At 40.3% G+C, this 22,125-nt stretch overlaps 1 protein-coding gene across 1 annotated transcript in view; it reads right to left on the bottom strand.

Annotated features, from left to right (window-relative positions):
- The window catches only part of SVEP1 (sushi, von Willebrand factor type A, EGF and pentraxin domain containing 1), a 168,598-nt gene extending 160,213 nt beyond the window's left edge, over positions 1-8,385 (bottom strand). Inside the window, exon 1 of the mRNA XM_058672513.1 lies at positions 6,908-8,385. Coding sequence (XP_058528496.1) covers positions 6,908-7,429 — 522 coding nt within the window. The 5' untranslated portion in view covers positions 7,430-8,385. The remainder of the gene's footprint in view (positions 1-6,907) is intronic.
- Between the last annotated feature and the right edge of the window lie 13,740 nt (positions 8,386-22,125).

Here is a 22,125-nt window from a genome sequence, read left to right as displayed (position 1 = left end):
TGAGGTCAGGTTTTTCCATTTTGATCCTGGCCAGGTCAGTAAAATTAGAGAAGTAAATAAGGTGGGATTTCCGGTCCTTTCCCTTGTCAGACACTCACTCCTGACACACCAGTTTGGCAGAAACTAACAGTGCCCAGAAGATGAAATTTTGCCTAGTAATATTTACATGAAAGTGATTTTAAGAATGTAAGTGGCCTCCTTAAAAGAACTATGATTTTTTTGGTCCTTTTTCCTTAGGTCTGGAATGAAGCCTAATGGGAAGTGTGCCAACAGCCATTGTAGGCTATGAGGCACAAGCTGAAGATAGTGGAGAAAGCTGAAAAACAGGACCTGGATCTCTGAAGACATCATAGATCAACCAAATGAGCTCTAGTTTTCTACTCAAGTATTACTTTGTGAAGTAAATATTGATCACATTTAAGCTAGGGACTTTAAATCTTTCTATTGTATACCACTAAGCTCATTCTTAAACAATTAGCTTAAGAAGAAAGCTCAGGGGGCCCGGAGGCGTAGCCTAGTGGCTAAAGTCCTCGCCTTGAATGCCACGGGATCCCATATAGGCGCCGGTTCTAATCCCAGCAGCTCCACTTCCCATCCAGCTCCCTGCTTGTGGCCTGGGAAAGCAGTCAAGGACAGCCCAAAGCCTTGGGACCCTGCACCTGTGTGGGAGACCTGGAAGAGGTTCCACGTTCCCAGCTTTGGATCGGCGCAGCACCGGCCGTTGCGGCTCACTTGGGGAGTGAAACATCGGATGGAAGATCTTCCTCTCTGTCTCTCCTCCTCTCTGTATATCCGGCTTTCCAATAATAATAAATCTTAAAAAAAAAAAAAGAAGAACAAAGCTCAGAAGGCAAACTAGTAGCCCTCCCACCCCCAGCCTCATACAGTACTTTAAGAAGTACTTAAAGAATGGTTTTACCAAGTTATCTCATAATGTATTTCAACTAAGCATAATATATAGTAATAGGGCCAGGCAGCGTGGCCTAGCAGCTAAAGTCCTTGCCTTGGAAGCCCCAGGATCCCATATGGGCGCCGGTTCTAATCCCGGCAGCTCCACTTCCCATCCAGCTCCCTGCTTGTGGCCTGGGAAAGCAGTTGAGGACGCCCCAATGCACTGGGACCCTGCACCCACGTGGGAGACCCGGAAGAGGTTCCTGGTTCCCAGCATCGGATTGGCACAGCATCAGCCCGTTGCGGCTCACTTGGGGAGTGAATCATTGGATGGAAGATTTTCCTCTCTGTCTCTCCTCCTCTGTGTATATCTGGCTGTAATAAAAATGAATAAATCTTTTTAAAAAATATAGTAATGGCAGCTAATAGTGATCTAAATTTCTAACAGAATCAGCAGACATACTTAAAAAAAACTTAACTTGAAAAAATGTATTTGAAAAGCAAGAGAAAGATTAAGTACCCTCATTCACCGGTTCACCAACCAAATGTCACAGCAATGAGGGCTGGGCCAGACCACAGCTTGAGTTGGGGTCAGTTACTTGAGCCATCACCTGTTCCCCAGGTTGTGCATTACAGGAACCTAGAATCGGTAGGAAAGCCAGAGTTTAAACTCAGGCACTCTGAGCTACGATGCAGGCATCCCCATAGCCTCTTAATAGCTATGCCAAATGCTCATCCAAAAGTACTCTATATCAGTGTTCTATATGTAGAAATAACAGGACAAATATATGAAAATGTTTGACGAAGTAGAACTACTTTAAATTCTATACTTGGGAATTATTTATTCTCCTTTCAACTGAGAATTTTGGCACTACCTTATTTTTGCCTAGGAAATCAGCTTGAGGTCTCGCTCTATATTACACATTGAAGATTCATCGACTCCACTCCACTCCGTTCCACTGCGTTCCCTTCTATTCACACTTGCAAAGTTCTGAAAAGGACCTTTTGAAAGAGGTCCTGCTGTAAGAGCAAAGGCAGCACAAGAACCAGCTTATAATCTTAGAAGTATAAATGAGAATATTTCCAGAGGAACAAGAACAAACTTAGCCTCTGCACTAGTGAGCAACTCTTGAATTTGGGACGACTGGAGCCACGGGGAATTTATGGGAGCCTTCACCTGTTTATGTAGGAAAGGGGAACTCAAAATTTTCCACATGCCTTCAGCACTAGGGACACCAGGAAGATCACTGCAAACTGCAAAGAAGATTATTACCAGCCTATTTCAGGACAAGAAACAGGATGACCCTAATTTTCTTTATCTGGGTTCTAAACTAGTTACATCACACACATCTTCAGGTTGTTTTAGAAGATGTTATAACATATATTCTCTTTACAGGAGGTGCGGAGAAGATTCCTCTCCAGCTAAAAGTGAGAACGCGAACTGGTGTTGACACACAGTTGATGATGCTGTTTCCCTGAAGCTAGGAGAAGTGTGTGTGTCTGTCTGTCCCCAGTCTTCATGCCATTGAAAGCTGGGATTTTTGGCAAGACTGCACATTCTCCACCAGAGGATCGTATTTCTGGAACTCCAGAATAATGAGGAAAGCGCAGCTTTTTTCAAAAGAAGCTTCATGTTATACTTATTTCATAACTATTTTGCAAAAGCAAAGTGGAATCAGGGACTCTGATTCAGCTCGATGTAAAATACTCAGGATAGAGAGAGCCTGGCCTCCATAATAGTTTTAAGCCCAAATATTTAGCTGATGGAAGGTGACTTATAAATATATGATAGAAAGAAAACACAAACAAGAGGTCATTATAAAACAATTATTACCTAGAAAGGAAAAGCTTAAGAGTTTTCCCATAATTTTGTAAGTTGTTTTATATGAAATTTAAAATAACAACGTGCAAGCTTCCAGGTTAGACAGGGACCGGGTCCAGCGGACCTCGTGTACCTTCTCATAATGCATCCAAAATGAGAAAAGAAAAATAGTCAAAGGGAAGTTCAGTGAACACAAACATCTGAGAAATCTCTTCTTGTTAAATTACAAATGGACCCAGACTGAAGTAAGACACTGGGAACTTTGTTGGCAAGTCCACTTTCCAAGACAGGATGTAGTATTTGGAAGAAGAAAGCTGAAGACTGAGTAGGTCTTAAGGGGTGCACTGTGTCCTTGACTCATTACCTATTTCATTGGCTTGGATCAGCCTTCTCAGAAGCCCCAGGAAAACCTGGCCAAACCAAACAGAAGGGCTGGTTTATGGCAAGGTTTTCTCCTATGCAATGATCAGGCTCTTTCTTTTTGTAGGGTGAGCAGTGACATTAACAATAAAGTTAGCCATCTGGATCCCAGGGTAGTACCCAGGGTAGTAGCCAGGTCCAACAGGGAACTGGGTCTGCAAAGCTAAACCCTGCCTGGTGGTACTACTTCAATCAACAAAGCACCATTATGTAGTAATTTCATTTCTAAAAGGCCCTTAAAACTTCATACATGATGAGGCCTGAGTTGTGTTGTATCAGGCCAAGCTGCCTCTTACCATAATGGCATCCCCCACTGGGACACAAGTTGTAGTTCCAGTTGCCTTGCAGACGGGATGATCCAAGTACCGCTGCTCATGCCACCCGCAGGGCAGACCCAAAGAGTCCCTACTTCTGGTTCCTGGTCATTTTGGTTATTTAGGCAGTGAACCAACCAAAGGATGATCTCTCTCTGTCTCTTCCCTTGTCTCTGTTACTCTGCTTTCAAATAAACATGCAAATCTTTTGAGTTTTAAAACTTCATACACAATGAGAAAACCAAATAAAAATAGGTCAAACATATTTGTAAAATGATAGATGCCATCATTCTAAACAAAATTTAAAAGGAAGTGAAATGCTGTTAAAAAAAATTATTTGCCTCATACTTTTATACTTGGCAGCCGCAATTCACGTCATCAAGATTTAGTGTAAAACAACCATCTCTGATTAAAAAACGGATCACAATCAAATGTGGAAAAAAGTGAATATCATTGTTTTCATGGATATTTTTTAAAGTTGGAGCTAAAGAAAGCCAACGGTTTTTGAAAAAATGTTCGACTTCATTACTAGAGAAATGTAGTTCAAAATGGGACAACACTCCTCACCTGCTAACTTAGGGAAGGGATATTCAAATAACTGTAGCCATGGACACAGGAACTGCATGCAAAGATTCAGTTGGGTACCATTTTCTGCAGAACAACCTGATACAGGTGTCAAAGACCTTAAAAGACAATCTTCGATGTGAAAATGTTACTTCCGTAATCGTTAGACATATAGACCAAGCCAGTCCCACACTATTGTCTATAACAGTCTAAACCTACAAAAAAACTTCAAAAAGCTTCATTAAAGAATCAAGTTGTTTTGGGGGCAAAAAGTTTGAAATCTATTCATGCAAGGTGTCTTCAGCAAATTCATGGAAAACGTGTGATAGGAAAACATTTTGCATGGATCCCCAAATTCTGAACCAATTTTGGGACCCATTCAATTTTCCAGGAACTCCCTGAAGTGCCCCTGAATCTGAATGACAGGTAATTATAGGATAAATATTAGAAAAAAATGTTAAGGTGGAAAACTGTATAACCATGAACAATGACACAGAAGTGTAACACATTATGGCAACAGGAGTATAAAACAAAGGAAAGGAAAGGAGGAAGGAGCCAAATTACAAGAGAATGAACAATTTAACCCTTTTGTAGGTAAGCGCTTTTTATGCATGCCATAGATACATGGCTGAAAACCTACCTTTTACCTAGACTACTGCAAAAAGCCAAGAAGTGTACCAAACATACAATGATTCATGGATTTTTCTGGTTATTGTATTTTCTAGAAGTCATATTCAGTATCAATGACATAAAATGTATCTTAAAAGAGGAAAGAAAAATGAACCAAGGGATTTCAACAATGATCAAAATTTAAAGGACATATTTTTAAAATAATAATTATTTAAAATTTAATATAACATGACATCTGTGATACTAATATTGATAAATATATGCATGACTTAATTTCTAAAAAAATTGTACGTTTGCTTTTGGACATAAAAAATCTGTAGAAATGGCTAATCATATTCTGAGTTGGAAAAACTAAAATCTGTTTATTATATTCTATATTGAAAATAAAATCCTTAATGATTTTATTTGGGCTATATGAACATGAATTAAAAATTCATTTAACTAATAACAAATACTGATTTCAAAAAAGATAAAAAATGAAGAGAGAATCTCAATAAGCAGATATTTAAACATGTTGTAAAATTATCATAGTTAAATCATCTTGGCAAAGCTTAAAAATAATAGGAAGAAACAGAAAGCTAGGAAGAGATTAAAAATCTCTCTACACATCTGATATGTGGTAAAAGAGGAATTCAGTTTAACTTGATAAGGATCAGTGGTTATTAAGTAAATGATACTGGCGCAGTTGGTTAACTATTTAAAAAATAAAAGTGTACATTTTTAACCTACCTAATACCAGAGTAAGTTCCAGATGAGTTAATCTATTAAATGGAAAACAATTTGTACACTTTGGAAATGTTAAGGCTACTCCATGAATATAAGGAAATGTAGGATCTTAAGGGAAACGTTTTATAGATTTGAGCATCCAAAATTTACATTATCCTTTTACCAATGCTGTCATAAATGAAAGTAAAACACAGTTACCTGCAAAAGCAAACAAACAAAACTGCATTTGCAGCATATACAAAGATATAAAAGAATTTGGGGCTTTACTACATAAAGAGCCTTTATAAATCATTAAGGAAAAAACTAATGTATAATGACAGCAAAAGGAAACAAAATGCAACAAGGTAACTGTCAAGAGAAATAAACATAAATGCTCAATGAAAGTGTTGATAAATGTTACCTTTGAAAGCCAATACTTTGAATTCACTAAGATGATGCTTCTACTCAAGTCTGCTTGATCAGGATAGTCAAGTTAATGACACATTATACTGGACAGCATGTCACAAATTATCTTTTGTGACACTCCCCCAGAAAGAAGGCAGATTCCTACAACCTTCCAAAGGAGGAATGGAAGATATGCATCAGGAAGTTTAGAAAGTTCACATCTTTGCAGTCAGCAAGTTTTATAGAATTATTTGTAGAAAGTAACTAGAAGACGCTACAAATATTTCCATTTTCTGTAACCCAGCAGAGAAATCCTAAGTACTGAACTAGAGGTGCTGAGTGAAACAAACTGTGGAATAGTACACAGCTAACGTAGAGCATTTTAATCAGCATAGAACCAATGGAAAAAAACAAGCTAACTTCAAGGCACTAACTGAGCTTCCTACTTTATATAGAAATACATACTGGATAAGCATTCAATCACATACAAACAGCAGATGTTTAAGGGTGATACAATTGTAACACTTTCATTGCTTTCTCTTTTTCATTCATTCTACAAACATTGACTCGCATTATTATGTGTCAGGTATTTCTACACGTTCCAAACAGTCTTTGACTAAATATCAAGTACTTTGTCATCTAAGGAGATAGGTTTTTGTAAAAGTCCATCAACCCAAACTGACTTCCTTTTCCAGGGGCTAAATATTTCATAAAGGACTTTGGGTATAATTAGAAGGACACGCTGCTGTAAGCATACAGTACCCTAGCAAGCAATGGGGAGGTATTCTGAACACTCTATGTCTCATTAGGAACATTGCCTAAAGCTTAGTCAGCCCACTTGGCTGCTGGCTGTTCCAACAGGTATGAATGTGGGCAGCATCTGATGGACCCCCTCTTTCCTAACAGGCTCAAAGAGGATCTTTTAAGTGGCCTTACCTCTGCTTAGGCATTCAAAACCCATTGCCCCACTTGAACCCTCACAAAAGCTGGGTGCTAACGGCTGATTCGGCTGATTCGGGGGAATGGAGACGCTTGACCTGGGTAGGTTACGCCTTGGCCCAGACTGAGCCGCGCTGTGGGGACCTGCAGGTAGCGATGTGTGGGAAGGGTCTGGCGGCAAGCGCCAGGACCCGGGCAGGAGGGGCGGGCGCCTTACCGCCGCTTGCTGGAAGGCGCCCTTGGTATAGGTGCCGCCGCCGCGGTAGGTGATGGCCGGGATCTCGCGGCTGAGCAGTGCGCACTTGTGCTGGTGCGCACGGCGCGTGGAGATGTAATCCACGCGCGGCACCACGTTGTTCTTGGACGAGAAGGTCACGATGGCCACGCGAGTGGCCGTGGGCACCACGGGGAAGTCGGACAGCAGCTTGCGGACGAACTTGAGCTCGCTGAGAAAGTTGGCTTGGCCCACGCTGGACGACTCGTCCACCAGGAAGACGAGCTCCAGGCGCTCGCTGAGCTCCCGCAGCCGCCGCACGCGGCGCCGGAACGCCTGGCCCAGCCGTTCCACTTTGCTCTCGGCCGCTTCCTCTGTGGGTGCGGGCAGGCGCCCCAGAGCCCCCGGCGCGGCCTCGGGAAAGAGGCGGAAGCTGAAATTGCGCGACGGGGACATCTGCTGAAAGGTCGCCCAGCCCGAGACGAGCGCCAGACCCCAGTAACAAAAGGCCAGACGCGGCCACATTGCGCTGGCGACGGAGCGGCCGCCCCGGAGGGCAGGCGGCGGCCCCAGCGGGGAGAGGCGCCCGGCGGCCCGGCTCGTGGAGGGGCGTGCGCGGAGTGGGTCGTGGGCAGCGGCCGCGAGTCTCAGCGCCCTTTCATCTGATACTGGGGACACAATCCAGACGCCTCTGGCAGCGCGGGGACTCGGGAGGGAAGGGCGCGCGCTCTCTGTCCCTCTCTCCTCCTCCTCTCCCTGCCTGAAGCCTATAAAATGTTTGAAGGAAAGGGGGCAGTCAACAAGGATCTCCTGCTTCCCTCCTTCTCTCCCTCCACCCCCACTCTGCGTCTCTGGCTCTCCCCTCTCCACTCCCCTGTCTATCTCTGCCTCTATCTCTCTCCTCCCCCTCTTCTTCTCCCGGGATGCAGCCAAAGGCTCCGAGATTCCATGACACCAGAACCCCGCGTCTGTCTGTCAGGCTGTCAACATTCCCGCAGCAAGAGCACCAGCACCGAAGCCTTGATTGATCCCATATGTCTGGCAGGAGCTGTGGAGGAATTCACTGGAGATGGATCCAGATACCGAGAGTGCCACAGTAATTGGAAACACTTTGCAGAAGAAAACACACACGCGGACTGGCCAGAGAGTTGAAAGCATCCTTTGAAAACTGCTTATTCACCTTTTGTGTCCCATCCCCATCTGGGGCCTCAAAGCCCTCGCCAAGTAGCCCTTTGCATGACTTTTCTGATGGCCTGTCTGAGCACCGTTAGGCTAGTCGCGAAGACCCTTGAGGACCCTTCAAACTACACACACCAGTGCATCCCATGGCAATGGATAAACATGCTGCCTCATCGATGCATTTATTTGCTCCTCTGTTTTTTCATTCTTTCTTTCATTTAACACCTGTTTTCTGAGTCCTCATTATATGTCAAAGTTTATCGTGGACCCGAGGAATATGAGGAGGAACAAACACTGGCATGACTGTTATCCTTTGGGAATTTAAGGGGTGGCAAGTGAGGGGACCAGGGACTAGATATTTACCTCTTTGTATCCTTAATTACAACTGACCATCCTATGTAGTCTGAAGGATGGGTTGGTGAATAGAACTGATTTTGGAAAAGTCAGTTACACCCTCTCTGAGGATGCGGAATTTGTGCTGAAATGTGTGTGAAAGTCCTTTCCCCCATACTTCCTTCATGTGCTTTTAGTTGCATGAAGTTAGAGGCGTCCAGCTTAGCATGCTATTACAGTGTTTTTACTTTGAAACACGGATTGCTACCTGGAGGTGGGAATGTCCAAAGCAAGCTCCCAAAGTGGATGGTGCAAGCGTAAAAAATGAACGCACTTGACACAGCAGGTGAGGCCTTAGTTACAAATTTCCATCAGAAAGTTGGGAGACCTGTGTGTAGGTGTCTGTGCAGTGGCATGCATCTTTTGAATCGAGTCACTTCCAGTCCTTGGTGAAGGAGCTACATCTATTTCATGATGAAATTCAATTAGCTCAGTGTTTCCCTCGTCTCTGATAGTGAATGACTTGATTCCATCTACATTTAATGAAATACCTGGAATCAGAGATATCACAGTGTCTATGTTGATATGTTACCTCTCTGATGTCAGTTTGCCTAGAATAAAACTTTCACCCTGCCATGATTAATCCTATAAATGTGACATCAGTTGCTCATTAGCAAAATAGAATAATGTTAACATCTTAATAAGGATGAGTGTAAGAATTAAATCATAAAAAGTAAAGTTCTTATGATAGATCTTGTAACAACACAACATGTACTTGATAAATTCTGTTTGCTTTAATTTCACCTTTGCTTTAATTCCTATTTTTTCTAACAGGTTTATTAGCCATCTACTCTCTGCCAGTATGTGGACACTGAGCGTTTCAGGATGAGTCAGTCTTATTTGCAATCCTCCATAAATTTCAAAGTGCATCAGAACAGAACATAGATTTGTAAACAATTACAAAACAGTAAGATGGTTCCAAGAATGGAGAAGAGAGGTCAAGGATTAGAAAGGTCTAAATCTTTCTGTAGAATTAATTAGACATCATTTGAGCCGGGACTTTCAAAGAGAGGAGGGAGTGTTTTTTTTTTTTTTCAAATTTTATCTACTTTTTGTTCTTTAAAACATCACAAAAAGCTAATACATCAGAACTTCTGTGTTCAAGGCACCATGGCAACTACCATGTGTGCTGTGTCATGTGCTGCCCACAAAAACCCAGGGAGGTGAAAAATTGCCTTAGAACTCTAGGGTTGCAAACAATGAACACTTCTTATTCAAACAAAACAGATTTCTAGGCTCAAGCAGTTAAGCTGGGGACTGGGAGGGGTGGAACTTGTCTCATTAAGACTTGGAAAAGAAAGTCAAGAACTACTAAAATCTTCCATTTTTCTCCTACTTCTGCTGCTGCTCTTTGCATGCTTCATTTAGTTTCTGATGGTCTAAAAAAAAAGATGCCTCCCCACAAGGTCAACTTAAAACAAAACAACAAATGAACAGAACACAACATCACCTTAAAGGATTGTCTCGGAAAATGCATGCGTCTTACACACCTTCCCTAAGTCAACATTTGTAATAAAGGGTTATATCTGTCATAACTTAAGTCTCATGTTCACTGTGGCAGAAAATATTAACCACCTATCAATCTTCCTAGTCACCGACCAACCTTGTTAGTCACAAACCAACCTTCTTACAAGCAATAGAGCCCCTGAATTTTAAGTTGGACACAAAAGTTCATAAAGAATACTTTCTCCAGCCTCTCTTGCGGCTGAATCTGACCATGTAACTACTTTCTGAGCAATGATACAGATGTTTCACTTTTGTTTGGCAGCTTCTATTGAACCTCATTGAAAGGCAAATGCTGTCTCCTCCGTCTCTTCCTCTCATTCCTTATTCTATAATTCCGTGTGGAACACAAATATGCTGGCAAAATTCTACCAGCTGTCTTGGACCATTAGGTGTCTATGACAATACTGGTCTCATTCCAGGAAGAAGTAATTGTTGACGTCATTGAAGAGAACCATCATGCTCATCCCAGATTGACTGTCTACTGTGTGTGTGTGTGTGTGTGTGTGTAGGGGATGTCTGTCACATCCAACGGAATTTAATCATGACCAATACACCCAAAGCTGTAACTGTGGAGTTTGCAGTCTCAGTAAATGCTTTCATGAGTGTTGTGGTAGACAAAAAGAGGAAATAGTAAATTGTACTAGGTTTATTTGATACAGACTATCTCATAATAGACACAGAATATGACAGAAAAACCCTCATTATGTGAAAATCTGAAAATGCAACTTAAAAGTACTGAAGTGACCTTCTGGAGCAGAACTGGAAAAATACTACCCTGGACACATCTCAAGAAATACTGACTTGCAAAAAAAAAAAATGTGTTGGTGGGGAAGGAAAGGAGAGATGCATTGTGTTTTTCACACACCTATAACTGAATTCAAAGGCCAACAGTTTGTATGAAGCAGAAACAGTCTCAATCCTGTCTACCATCTGGGACCTGTGTTTGAGTTGAGGACTTTGCCTTTACCCTTCCTTTTCCTGAAGCTCTGCTTCTGTATTGAAGTAGACACTACAAGAAGAGGAGACGCCTTCTGAGGGAAAGGTGGAGGGGCACTAACGGCGGGATACTAGCAAAGATCCTTCTGGAACATCAAGAACGAAAGTTAGTAATGGAACAGAGACAGTAAAACATTTCAGTTTTCATGTGTGCTAGGAATTGTGCTTTATTTTGAAATTCATAATGCAGTAAAAGTGAGTCACAGCAGAGGGCAGTGGTGACAGGAGGAAGATGCCACCTTGTGACTGTGTTTTATAGTAATATCTTTCTGTTATCAATTTAGCAAAGACATTCCCCCATATACAGAGCATGGGGGAACTATGTCATCCTGTACTTTTTAAAGTAGAATTCCCTGAAGTTGGAATAATAGGGGAAATATGCTGGCAGTAAAAGATATAAATATACATATAAATTGTTATAGTAAATTCGGTTATAACATTAGCTATAGTAAAAACTTAGGATACATATTATTTATGTGTTTTATCTCACTTAACCCAGAAAAATGCTCTGTTCAATAAATATGATTCATAAAATAATTACATTTTTAATAGATGGAAAAATAAAGCCATACAAGATGAAGCCCCAATGACTATAGTTGTTTCTAAAGTTTAAATGTTATAATACAGTAAAATTTGTTTCTGACTCTTACACAGTTGCAGGAATTGAGGCACATATGCCTACTCATGTAGCCACAATTACAATCAGAATCCATATTAATTTTGCATCCTTCCAAAAAAAATCACATTTATTCTTATGACCTATGAACCCTAACCCTTAGCAAGCACTGATCTATTCTTAATCATTAATTTTTTTTCTATTTAAAAATGATACTGGAGTGGGATGAAACAATATATAAATTTTAGAGACTCAATGTAATATCTTTGACATTACACTTGCGCATAGGTTTTACTTTCCATTTAATAACTAAGAGTCCTCAACGAAGAAGTTATTAACTTTCGAAATGAAAAGTATGGTTTCATTATAGGAAACCATCAAAGTATTTTCCTTCACTTACCAGTGTGTAAAATATGAAGGAATTAATGAGGAGAATTAATTTTCTGCTGAACAGTTAAGACTCCATAATGTGCCATTACTAATTCATAATAGAAATGTATGAGAGATTTCTGGCTCATTGCATTACTTCAACATGGAACCCAACAAATCCACCCAAAATAGGTGCCCCAGATTTGATGGCCAGCAGATCCTGAAATCCACCAGTGGCACATCAGATATATTTGGTACAGTTTGATACTGTTGGCAAAGACCGAAAGGACAAAGGCGAGCTGTGCATGTCCAGCTGCATGGCCCTGGGATCAATGGCCAGCAGATTCCAGCAAGATCAGCACCACCAACAACCTAGTTGCTCAGGACACTTAGTGTCTTCCTAATCCTGGGAACTGCTTAAACTGGAAGTGGGAGAAAGTTTGTACAGACAACGGTGCAGCCTCAGCTCCGGATCACAGGAGGTGGAGAGTGGTGAGCCAGGAGCAGGGGCTGTGGAGACATTGGTGAAAATGCTAACATAAGAACCCAGACCTGGAACTCACTGGAGGGAGTGGTACAAGTAATTGCAAGTAAAGAAATGGGTACCAACTGCAACACGTAAAATCAGACTGTGACCTGTGGGTGACACAACTTAGAAACCTGCCTTAAGGAGAAGAATCTGCTAACCAGAAGTACAATGACCAAGGGTAAAAGAAGAGAAAGGCACAATGAATATTACTGAGGAGTCCCCTGCAAAGGAGCAAAAGGCCTTGCCAACCTCAGAGTTAACTGAGGAATACATCGAGGAAATGGGGGATACAGAATTCAAAACACTTGTCTAAAGCTTCTTAACAATTAGAAAAACATACAGGAGTTCAAGGAATTTAAGGAGTGTGTCACACAGGAAATAGCAACAATTAAAAAAAACCACACAAGCCAAATTACTGAAAATGAAGGACACAATAGAGCGAATTAAAAATTCAGTGGAAAGTCTCAAAAATAGAATGAAGGAAGCAGTAGAAAGAATCTCAGAATTGGAAGATATTTCTTGTCACAATGGTAAAACAATGAAAAAGCTGGAAGCAGAGCTGGGTTCAAGCTAAAAAAAAGTATTCAAAACTTAAGAGACACTATTAAAAGGCCAAATAAAAGAGCTATGGGAGTTCCAGCAGGTGCAGAAAGAGAAGTTGTATTTAAAAATGTATTTAATGAAATGATAAATGAAAACTTCCCTAATCTGGAGAAATAATTGGGAAACAGAATACAGGAGGAGCACAGAGCTCCCAACAGGGTTGACCAAAAGCAATCTTCACACAACATATGATAAGAAAGCTCTCTTCCATCAAACATAAGGAGTAGATCCTTCAATGTGCTAGTGGGAAAAAAGTAATTGACATATAGAGGAATGGCAATCAGACTTACAGGTGATCTCTCACAGGAAACTCTACAGGCCAGAAGAGAATGCAGTGATATATTCCAGACTCTTAAAGAAAAAATTGTCAGCCCAGAATAATATACCCAGCAAAGCTTCCCTTTGTTTTTGAAAATGAAATAAAATTCTTCTATAGTAAAGAAAAGTTGAAAGAATATGCCTTTTTTAGACCTGTCCTACAAATGATACTTAAAGATGTTCTCTTGACAGAGAAGAGGAATAGCACCAAACAAAACCAAAGGCAAATGTTAAGAACATCCCAGTAAAATAACAACAGAAGACTAGATCAATTAACAACCCATTGGTAAAATGGCAGGACCAAATTACAACCTATTCATAAAATAACCCTAAATGTAAATGGCTTAGGCGGGCAGACCAGGCTGAACCCATTCGCATCAACCACTGGTAAATCCGAGCACCAGCATAGAGTGTGGGTCAGGCCAGTTCCAGTCGCAACACATATCAGTGCACATTAAGGAATGCCAAGGTGAGGTGAGCCATACCAGATGTGAGTGCAGTGCCCAAACAGCACACGTGAGAACCGGGGGAAGGAGATTTCTGTCTTTTATTTTCACATCTCCAAAACAGTTAATTTTTCTCATTAAATTCTTCATTGACTCATAGGTCATACAGCAGCATCATTTTCTTCAAGCAGGTTCTTGATTTACTTTTTCATTTCTGTAGCGACACATTAGTCATTCAGTAGCATGTTGCTTAACTTCATGGTGTTATAAATTTCTGCTTTTATTCCTGTTGTTGATTTTGTCTTGTGGGTTTTCAATTAAGGAGATGTATAGTGACTGTGTAATGGAGACTTGCATATCCAGATGTAAGAATACAATGTAGCATGCATCTCTACTTCCAAATCAAAGATGGATTCTCAATGAAACTGTTAAATACATCTTGACAATAGGATGTTGTACTCTCTGTCATTGCAATGATGGATTTATGACTGTTTATGAAGAACTATACTATTGTATAATATAGGTGAAATCAGTTGGGAAAGCAAAGATTTGCGGAGGAGGTGATGGAAATCCCAGAGCCTATGGAACTGTATAATAAAATAATGATAATAGTTTTAAAAAATGGGAAAAATAGTAAGAAGCGTATGAGAACTCTTAGCTATACTGAATCCTTTCTAGTACTTTATATTTTTGTGTGAACAAGCACATATTTATCTGTGTATATGTATTTGTACATATATTTGTGCACCTATACATATCTTTCACCATTTCAATAGCTGAGAACAAGTAGCTCATCATAAAAATGGCCAGTATTGAATATGAAGCTTCATTCCTGAAGTTTCAAATTTTCTTCAGTTAGGAAGAATTCCTTTTGCAAATGTTTGTAGAGTACATCCACTGGCAAAAGTCCTTAGATTTCTTCCTCTCTTTTTAATTGCTTTTATTATTTTCCATGATACGATTTTGCAGGCATAGGGATTCCTCCCTTTCTCTCCTCTTTCTCCTTCCTCATTTTCCTCTTCTATTATTTTAGATTAATTTCGTTTAAATTCCTGAGGGATCTTTTTGCTGGATATATAATTCTGGATTAGTAGTACTTTCTTTTTCATATCCTAAATCGAGTCCTGAGACCATTTCGCATGTTTTTTTTTTTCAACTTCACCGTATATTTTATTTGTAAAAATTTCACTTCACTTGTCTTTACTTTTTTTTAATTTCTTGGATAATACTTCACATTTTTCATTTGTTTCAAGTGTGTTTAACATTACTTGTTGGAACTTTATATAGTAACTTTGCAGTTTGTGAGTAATTCAATATCTGTCATGTAAGTTTGTCTTTTCCCAATGCAAGTTGTGTCTCTTTTATGAATGTCAGAAGAGTATGGTGGGTAATTTTAAATTGTATCCAAAACATTTGGAATATTATCTTATAAGATCCTGGGTCTTGTTTCAATCCTTTTTGATATTTTTGTTTTTCTTGGCAGGTTACCTTAGGTAGGTTTAAAACAGAATCCAACCAAAATGGTGTGCGTTGACTTTGTTATTAATTTGGATTTTCAAGAGTCTGCAGCTTGAGTAGAGTTTGGCTTGTGTGTGAGCATGACAGTGGTCAATATGGGATCTGGATGCTGTTCCATGTTAAAGCTAGGTAATGAACAAAGATCAGATCATAGATAAACAGTGCATGAATCCAGGAGTCCTAGAGCCTTTGCTCCCTAGATCCTGGCATTGTACATATTATATTATATATATACATATATATGTACATAATATATTATACATTGAGTTATCCTCATCATTATCAATATGATAATTTTCAAGTCACTTTATATTTCTTTCTAATTAAACTGTTTTTTTTTAGGGGGCTGACATGTTGGCTCATTTGGTTAATCCTCCACCTGTAAGTGCCAGCATCCCATATGGGTGCTTGTCTGTGTCCCAACTGCTTTACTTCTGATCCAGCTCCCTGCGTATGGCCTGGGAAAACAGTAGAGGATGGTTTACACCCTTGGCACCTTGGTACCTGCATGGGAGACTCGGAAGAAGCTCCTGGTTTGTGACTGTTTCAGGTCCAGCCACTGTGGCCATCTGTGGAATGAACCAACCGATTAAGATATTTATATTTTAAAAAGTCCTTATATATTTGAGAGACAGGCAGACAGACATAGACAAAAACACAGAAAGTTCACTGTTGGCTCACTCCCCCAAATGCCTGCAATGGCTAGGACCAGAGGCAGGAATTAGGAACTCAATCCAGATCTCCCACATGGCTGTCAGAACCCACTTGCTTAAGCCATCACCACTCCCTGCTATAGTCTGCACTTGTAGGAAGCTTGAGTCAGGAGCTAGACATAGTCAGCAAACTTAAGTACTCCAGGTGGACAATGGGTATCTTAACTGTGAAGCTACACACCTGGCCCCGCTTTGATCATTTTAATTCCATTTTCACACTGTTTCTCTGTTAGATGCCTTAAGATATTAATGAATTTACATGAATATTTTGAAAGAGCAAACTTTTGTTTCTTTCATTTTTTTTCTAGATTTTCTGTTGCTATACTTGCTTGCTGCCTTCTTTTCTTCCCTCCTTCCCTCCATTCTCTTTGTGAGGCAGATCACTTCCAGCTCTTCCACGAGAAACAGTGCTAGTTCTGAGCTTAGTATATGACGTTCTTTAATAGATTACATGACAGAATGACACAAGCAGGAACTTGAATTTACACAGTGAGCTCTCTTTTGAACTCCATTTTTGCCAGAAAGAAAACCGTGCCTGCATTAACCTGCAGGTTGTGAGAGATAGAATAGAGACATATGGTGTAGACCACATCTCCATAGGCCAGCCTATGTTAGCTCACTGCCAGGTACACGGGGAACTGCAGTTGGGATGAGCAGTCACTCCACCAGTGCCAGCCAGCCTGTAAGCTTGTGAGCTATAGGGTACTTATTACTGCACACACTGAGATTTTGTGGAATTTGATGACACCATCTTTTTTTCCTTCTTATGCATATATTTCTACGAGCAGGGAGCCAGACATGAAGTGGAGCTGCCGGGATTAGAACTGGCGCCCATATGGGGTCCTGGCGCATTCAAAGGTGAGGACTTCAGCCACTAGGCCACCACGCCAGGCCCCCTTCTTATGCATATATTTCTATGCGAATATAAGCACAGAAAAACTATATAACCACTGTTGTGGCAAACACCCTTATTTGGCTTCTCAATAATCATTTCCACCTCCCTTTCTCATGAATGCTCAGCATGACAGCAGCTGAACACTCCAGAATTCTGCTTTCTTGGAATTTCTTTTAACACATGATCTTCTGATTCAGTGTAACCAAGTACCTAAGAAGAAGACTACTGCGAAGCAATGATAGTTAGAGAGCAGTAGGCATTAGGCCTAGTGATTAGGATTCCGTTTGGATTGTGCACATCCCTTGTTGGAGAGCCTAGGTTTGAACCCAGGATTCATTTCCATTTCCAGCTTCCTGCTAATGCACACTCTGGAAAGCAATGGTGATATAATTCAAGTGGTTATGTCCCAGCTAGTTCCTAGCTCTCAATGTCATACTGGCCCAACCGCTAGGTTGCAGCATTTGGGGAGTGAACCAGCAGATAGGAGATTCCTCTCTTCCACTTCCTCTCTCTGCATGTCTCAAATAAAAATTTACAAAGAGAGAGAGATGTAATTAAACCTTACTTCAATGGTTCTCCTGCACTCCACGTATACTACCCTAGTTTTAGGCTTTTGTGGGGTCTTGAGAGCATGTCACTGATAGTGTCCCAGTTAGTTGTGGCCTGAGGCAAAGGGTTCAGAAAGAGCAGCTACCAGAGCACTGGTAACTCACAGAGCCAACCCTGAAACATTGGCTGTAGGACGGCCCTACGACAATATGAAACATCTTTATGGCTTATGCTTTTCTTAATTTTCATTAGTTCCTTAAAGCTTAGGGTATCTTAGTTCAAACAGGGGTGAAGTAAACTAGTCTTTCATTTTTAAAATGATTTGTTTTGTAAAGGTAGTTGGAGAGAAGGAGAGACAGAAAGGTCTTCCATCTGCTGGTTAACTACCCAAGTGACTGCAACAGCTGGTGCTGAGCTGATCTGAATCCAGGGGCCAGGAGTTTCCTCTTCCGGGCCTCCCACGCAGGTGCAGGGTCCCAAGGCTTTGGACCATCCTCCACTGCTTTCCAGGCCCTAAGTGGGCAGCTGGATGGAAAGTGCAGCAGCCAGGACCCAAAGGGGCACCCATATGGAGATGCTGGTTCTTGCAATAAAATGATTTAACCACTAGGCTATTATGCTGGGCCCTAAATTAATCTTTCTAATCTGTAATGTATAATACTTTCTCTTGAATCTCAGCATCCACCAGTTTCTGTTGATTTTCAGAGATCTGCCTAATTCACTTGTTTCTTGTTAAATTTCAGACTCTTTTAAATCCATGATCTGCATAATAAACACTAAGTAATCTTTCTACTTGCTTGTTCAAAGTGGCCTCTTCCTCTGCTCCAGGGAAGGTGAGGCACTAGGTTCTGAGAAATCGGCTAGTTTTAAGTAGACTGCTGCATTTTTCGTCCTTAGATTCCTTATTTGGCCAGTGTTGTTGTTTCTATTGTTTTCTCAACTGTGGTTTCTGATCCAGTGCAATGTGAAACACTAAGTGAGGTCTTTAAGGACAGACACCTGGTGCCTCGAGCAGCTCACAGGAAAATGAAATTCCCTCAAGGACAAGTAGTGCCGGTATCCAATCCTCCATCTTTCCTTTGCTGTCAGTCACTGTTTCTCTCCAGCAAGCCCTAGTGGGACGTCTGGTTAACCTTGTGCGTCTCTCATTCCTAAGAACCCATGGGAAATGGCTGGAATGTGGCAAATAACACATTTCCCTTAGCACAATATATGACGGGATACCAATAACGTCAGAAATCAAGGTAAATAATGTCTTAATGCAATATGCTTTAAAACTCAAAGCAGAAACAAACAAACCCATGTTGAAGAAAATGTGAAAGTTTTACTAATGAATGATTCTGGTCTTCACATACATGACGTGGTCTTCCTTATATTACCCTAACTGTAGTTATGAATTCTGTCACTGTGCCCTTTGGCCTACCTATGCCACTCAATCTTAGCTCTTATGTGCAACCCATTCCTGAGGCTGTTTTCCATTTGAAAACCTAGATAGCAAAGATAAGGAAGTGACTTTCATGTCAGTTTACTGGATGTTAGCAAGAGTGACACCTCCAGCGTTTGGGTCTTTACTGAGACCCTCTTTGGCACATTAAGCTACTACTCTCAAAAATTTGAAAATCTTCATTATTCTTTAAATTTGCTCCTATGCTTTGGTTTCCTGACACCAGAAGATTAAATTGTGCGTGTGCTTTCCTCCATGTAAAAGGCAAATAAGTGAATTTCATGGCCTTGCATTTCTCATAATCTTTTCATCTTTTTCTGATCTTTCCCACATACCTCTCCCACACATCTGCAGTACGGGGGTTTTCTTGCCATCATCTTTTCCAAGCCTTGTCCTCAGGGACAAGGGAAACGTATAATGATTCCTTCCATGTGTTCAATGGAGATGAGTCATCTCAAGAAAATCCCAAGGAGGAGAGCACGGATGCAGACAAGGAGAGGAAAGCGTGGGCTCTTAGAGATCACGCCTCTGCCCTCCTGCCCCACACACAGAGGTTTTCAGCCTACCTGCATCTAAAATTCACCTGGGATACTCTTTAAAAAGAACTACCACTACTCAGACAGCATCTTAGATCAATTAAGTAAGAATCACCACAGTGTTTTGTTTTCTGTCTTCTCCAAGTTATTCTAGTACTACATTCAAAACTGAGAATAATTATCCTAGTATAACAGACCAGAGTGAGCTGTTAAGAAATGTTTGCTGAGTTAGACAAGAAACTTCCCTTCCTTAATGTGGAATGAAACAGGTGACTCTGTGTTCCCTACATCTCTCTGACCTTGTGTTAGTGGTAAGCAGGGCATACTTTCAGATGCATTTTCTGAAAGAATAGGTAAGAATATTTAAGCATGGGTATAAACACATACAAATCATTGTTGGAAGTAAAACCCAACAACTCTGAAAAATGGAACAGTAAATGTGTTAACTTCTTGATGGTAGAGAAACAGGCAAGTAACTGTATAAACTTACTTTGTTGTAAAAAATTGTTATGAACAGAATTAAAGGTTGCAACTGTAGGTTATATATTCTTCATTATTTAATTTCAACATTTTCACTGTTTCTGTTTTTATCCTGTTTGTTATTCCTTTGGGGGGGGGGATAAATGCAATGATTATTGTTTGTTGAATATGGCCCTTAATCAAATTGATGGCACAAGTTTGTGGAATTTTATAAGAAATGTGTTTCACTGCTCCAGAGGAAGTAGATAATGTTTGAGACTTTCTACTTAATAGACTAGTTTCTACTTTCTAAGAAGTATTTACATTGAAATCATTTTGGATTTCTTTGTGAACCTCCCAGAAAAGTTGCAAAAAGTGTTCTCACTAGAGGTCTCATTATTAAATTTGGATAACATCTACATGTCTGGGACTCCCGTATCTCTGTAGTCTTTCTATAATTATTATTATTCCTATTATTATTATTATTTTAACTGTGGCTCCATAGGCTCTGGGGTTGCCTCTCCCTTCTTCCCAAATCCCTTCCTCTCCCTGATTGCTCTGTATTATTTCAGCAGTATACTCCTTGTTAGACACATGTCCATCATTCTGTTGAAGTGTAACCTTATATTAGATATGGACAATGACAGAGGGTCCAGTGTCCTATTGTCAGACGTATTTAATAATTTTTTTGGAGTTCATCTTTGGAAGTAGAGATGCATACAGCCATGCATCTTCACAACTGTTTATGATAGCTTCTATTACAACGTTACTATGCTTCCCCCAAAAGAAAAGCCATGAACCAAACAACAGGAAGAGTAATAAAAAAAATTAACAAGGACATGTAAATGTCATTGTAAATGACATTCTGCTGAACGACCAATATGTCACTGAAGAAATGAAAAAGAAAATAAAAAACATTCCTGAGAAAAGCAATGCCATTGTATGACATATGCGTCACTGAAGAAATTAGTAAGAAAAAAATTTCTGAAGAAATGAAATTAAAAACAAAAAAGTCAGATCCCATGAATGTAGCACAAACAGTTTAAAAAGAACTTTTATAATCTCTCCCCCCTCATTGTTCCCCTGTGTTTTGTAGTAACATAGTCTATCAAGTGACTCCAACTTTCTGTTCTTTACATGGGTCATGACACTGTTGGCATAGGCAATGATAGAAAGTTTGAGATTCTGTTGTCTAGGTATATTTAGAAGTCTCATTGGAGTCTACTTTTGCTCAGTAGTACAGATGTATTCTGTCGATTTTCTTTGATTCCTGGTACTCTGGGTTCAGTTACATCCTTCATTTGTGTGCTTACAAGTGTATGTTTGTTCACCTTAGTTCCTGTTTTGCATTATGATGGAGGTTGGCTTATATTAGAGTGAACATATGATATTTGTCCTTTTGGGATTGGCTCGTTTCACTGGGCATAACAGCCTTTAAATGGGACCATTTGGTTGCAAACGGTAAAATTTTGTTTTAATTGCTGAGTAGTATGCCATAGAGTATTCCTTAGAGTAAATGTATCAGTTTCTTTATCCAGTCCTCCTTCAATCATCATCCAAGTTCTTTCCATGATTCTGTGATTGTTGATTGTGCTGCAGTGAATATACAGGTGCAGTTTGCTTTCTCGTGTGCCTGGATCTGTACTTTTGGATATATTCTGAGGAGTGGGATTGCTTTGTCTTATGGTAGGTGAATTCTCAGTTGCCTGAATATTCGCCCCACTGACTTCCAAAGTGACTGCAACAGTCTACAATCCCATCAGCAGTGGAGTAGGTACCTTTCTTCTGGCTCCCTCGCCAGCAGTTGTTGTTGGTAGTTTTCTGCATGTATGCCATTATCTTTGGGGTTAAATGGAACCTCCATGTGGTTTTTATTTTAATTTCCCTTAATGCTAGGGAGCTTGGGCATTTTTCATGCCTGTTAGCCATTTACATTTGTTCCTTTGAAAAGTGTCTGCTCATTTCCTTCACCCATTTCTTAACCGGTTTGTTTGCTTTGTTGTTATTATGTATCCGGAGTTTTTTGAATATCCTGGATATTAGCCCCTCTCTGTTGTGTAGTGTGCAAAGATTTTCTCCAACTCTGTTAGTTGCTTCTTTACTTTGTTGATTGTTTCCTTTGCTGTGCAGAGCTTCTTAGTTTGATGTAATC

Source organism: Ochotona princeps, chromosome 14, assembly GCF_030435755.1.
Source record: "Ochotona princeps isolate mOchPri1 chromosome 14, mOchPri1.hap1, whole genome shotgun sequence".
Classification (NCBI taxonomy): domain Eukaryota; kingdom Metazoa; phylum Chordata; class Mammalia; order Lagomorpha; family Ochotonidae; genus Ochotona; species Ochotona princeps.
This window is presented reverse-complemented; position numbering and strand designations above follow the sequence as displayed.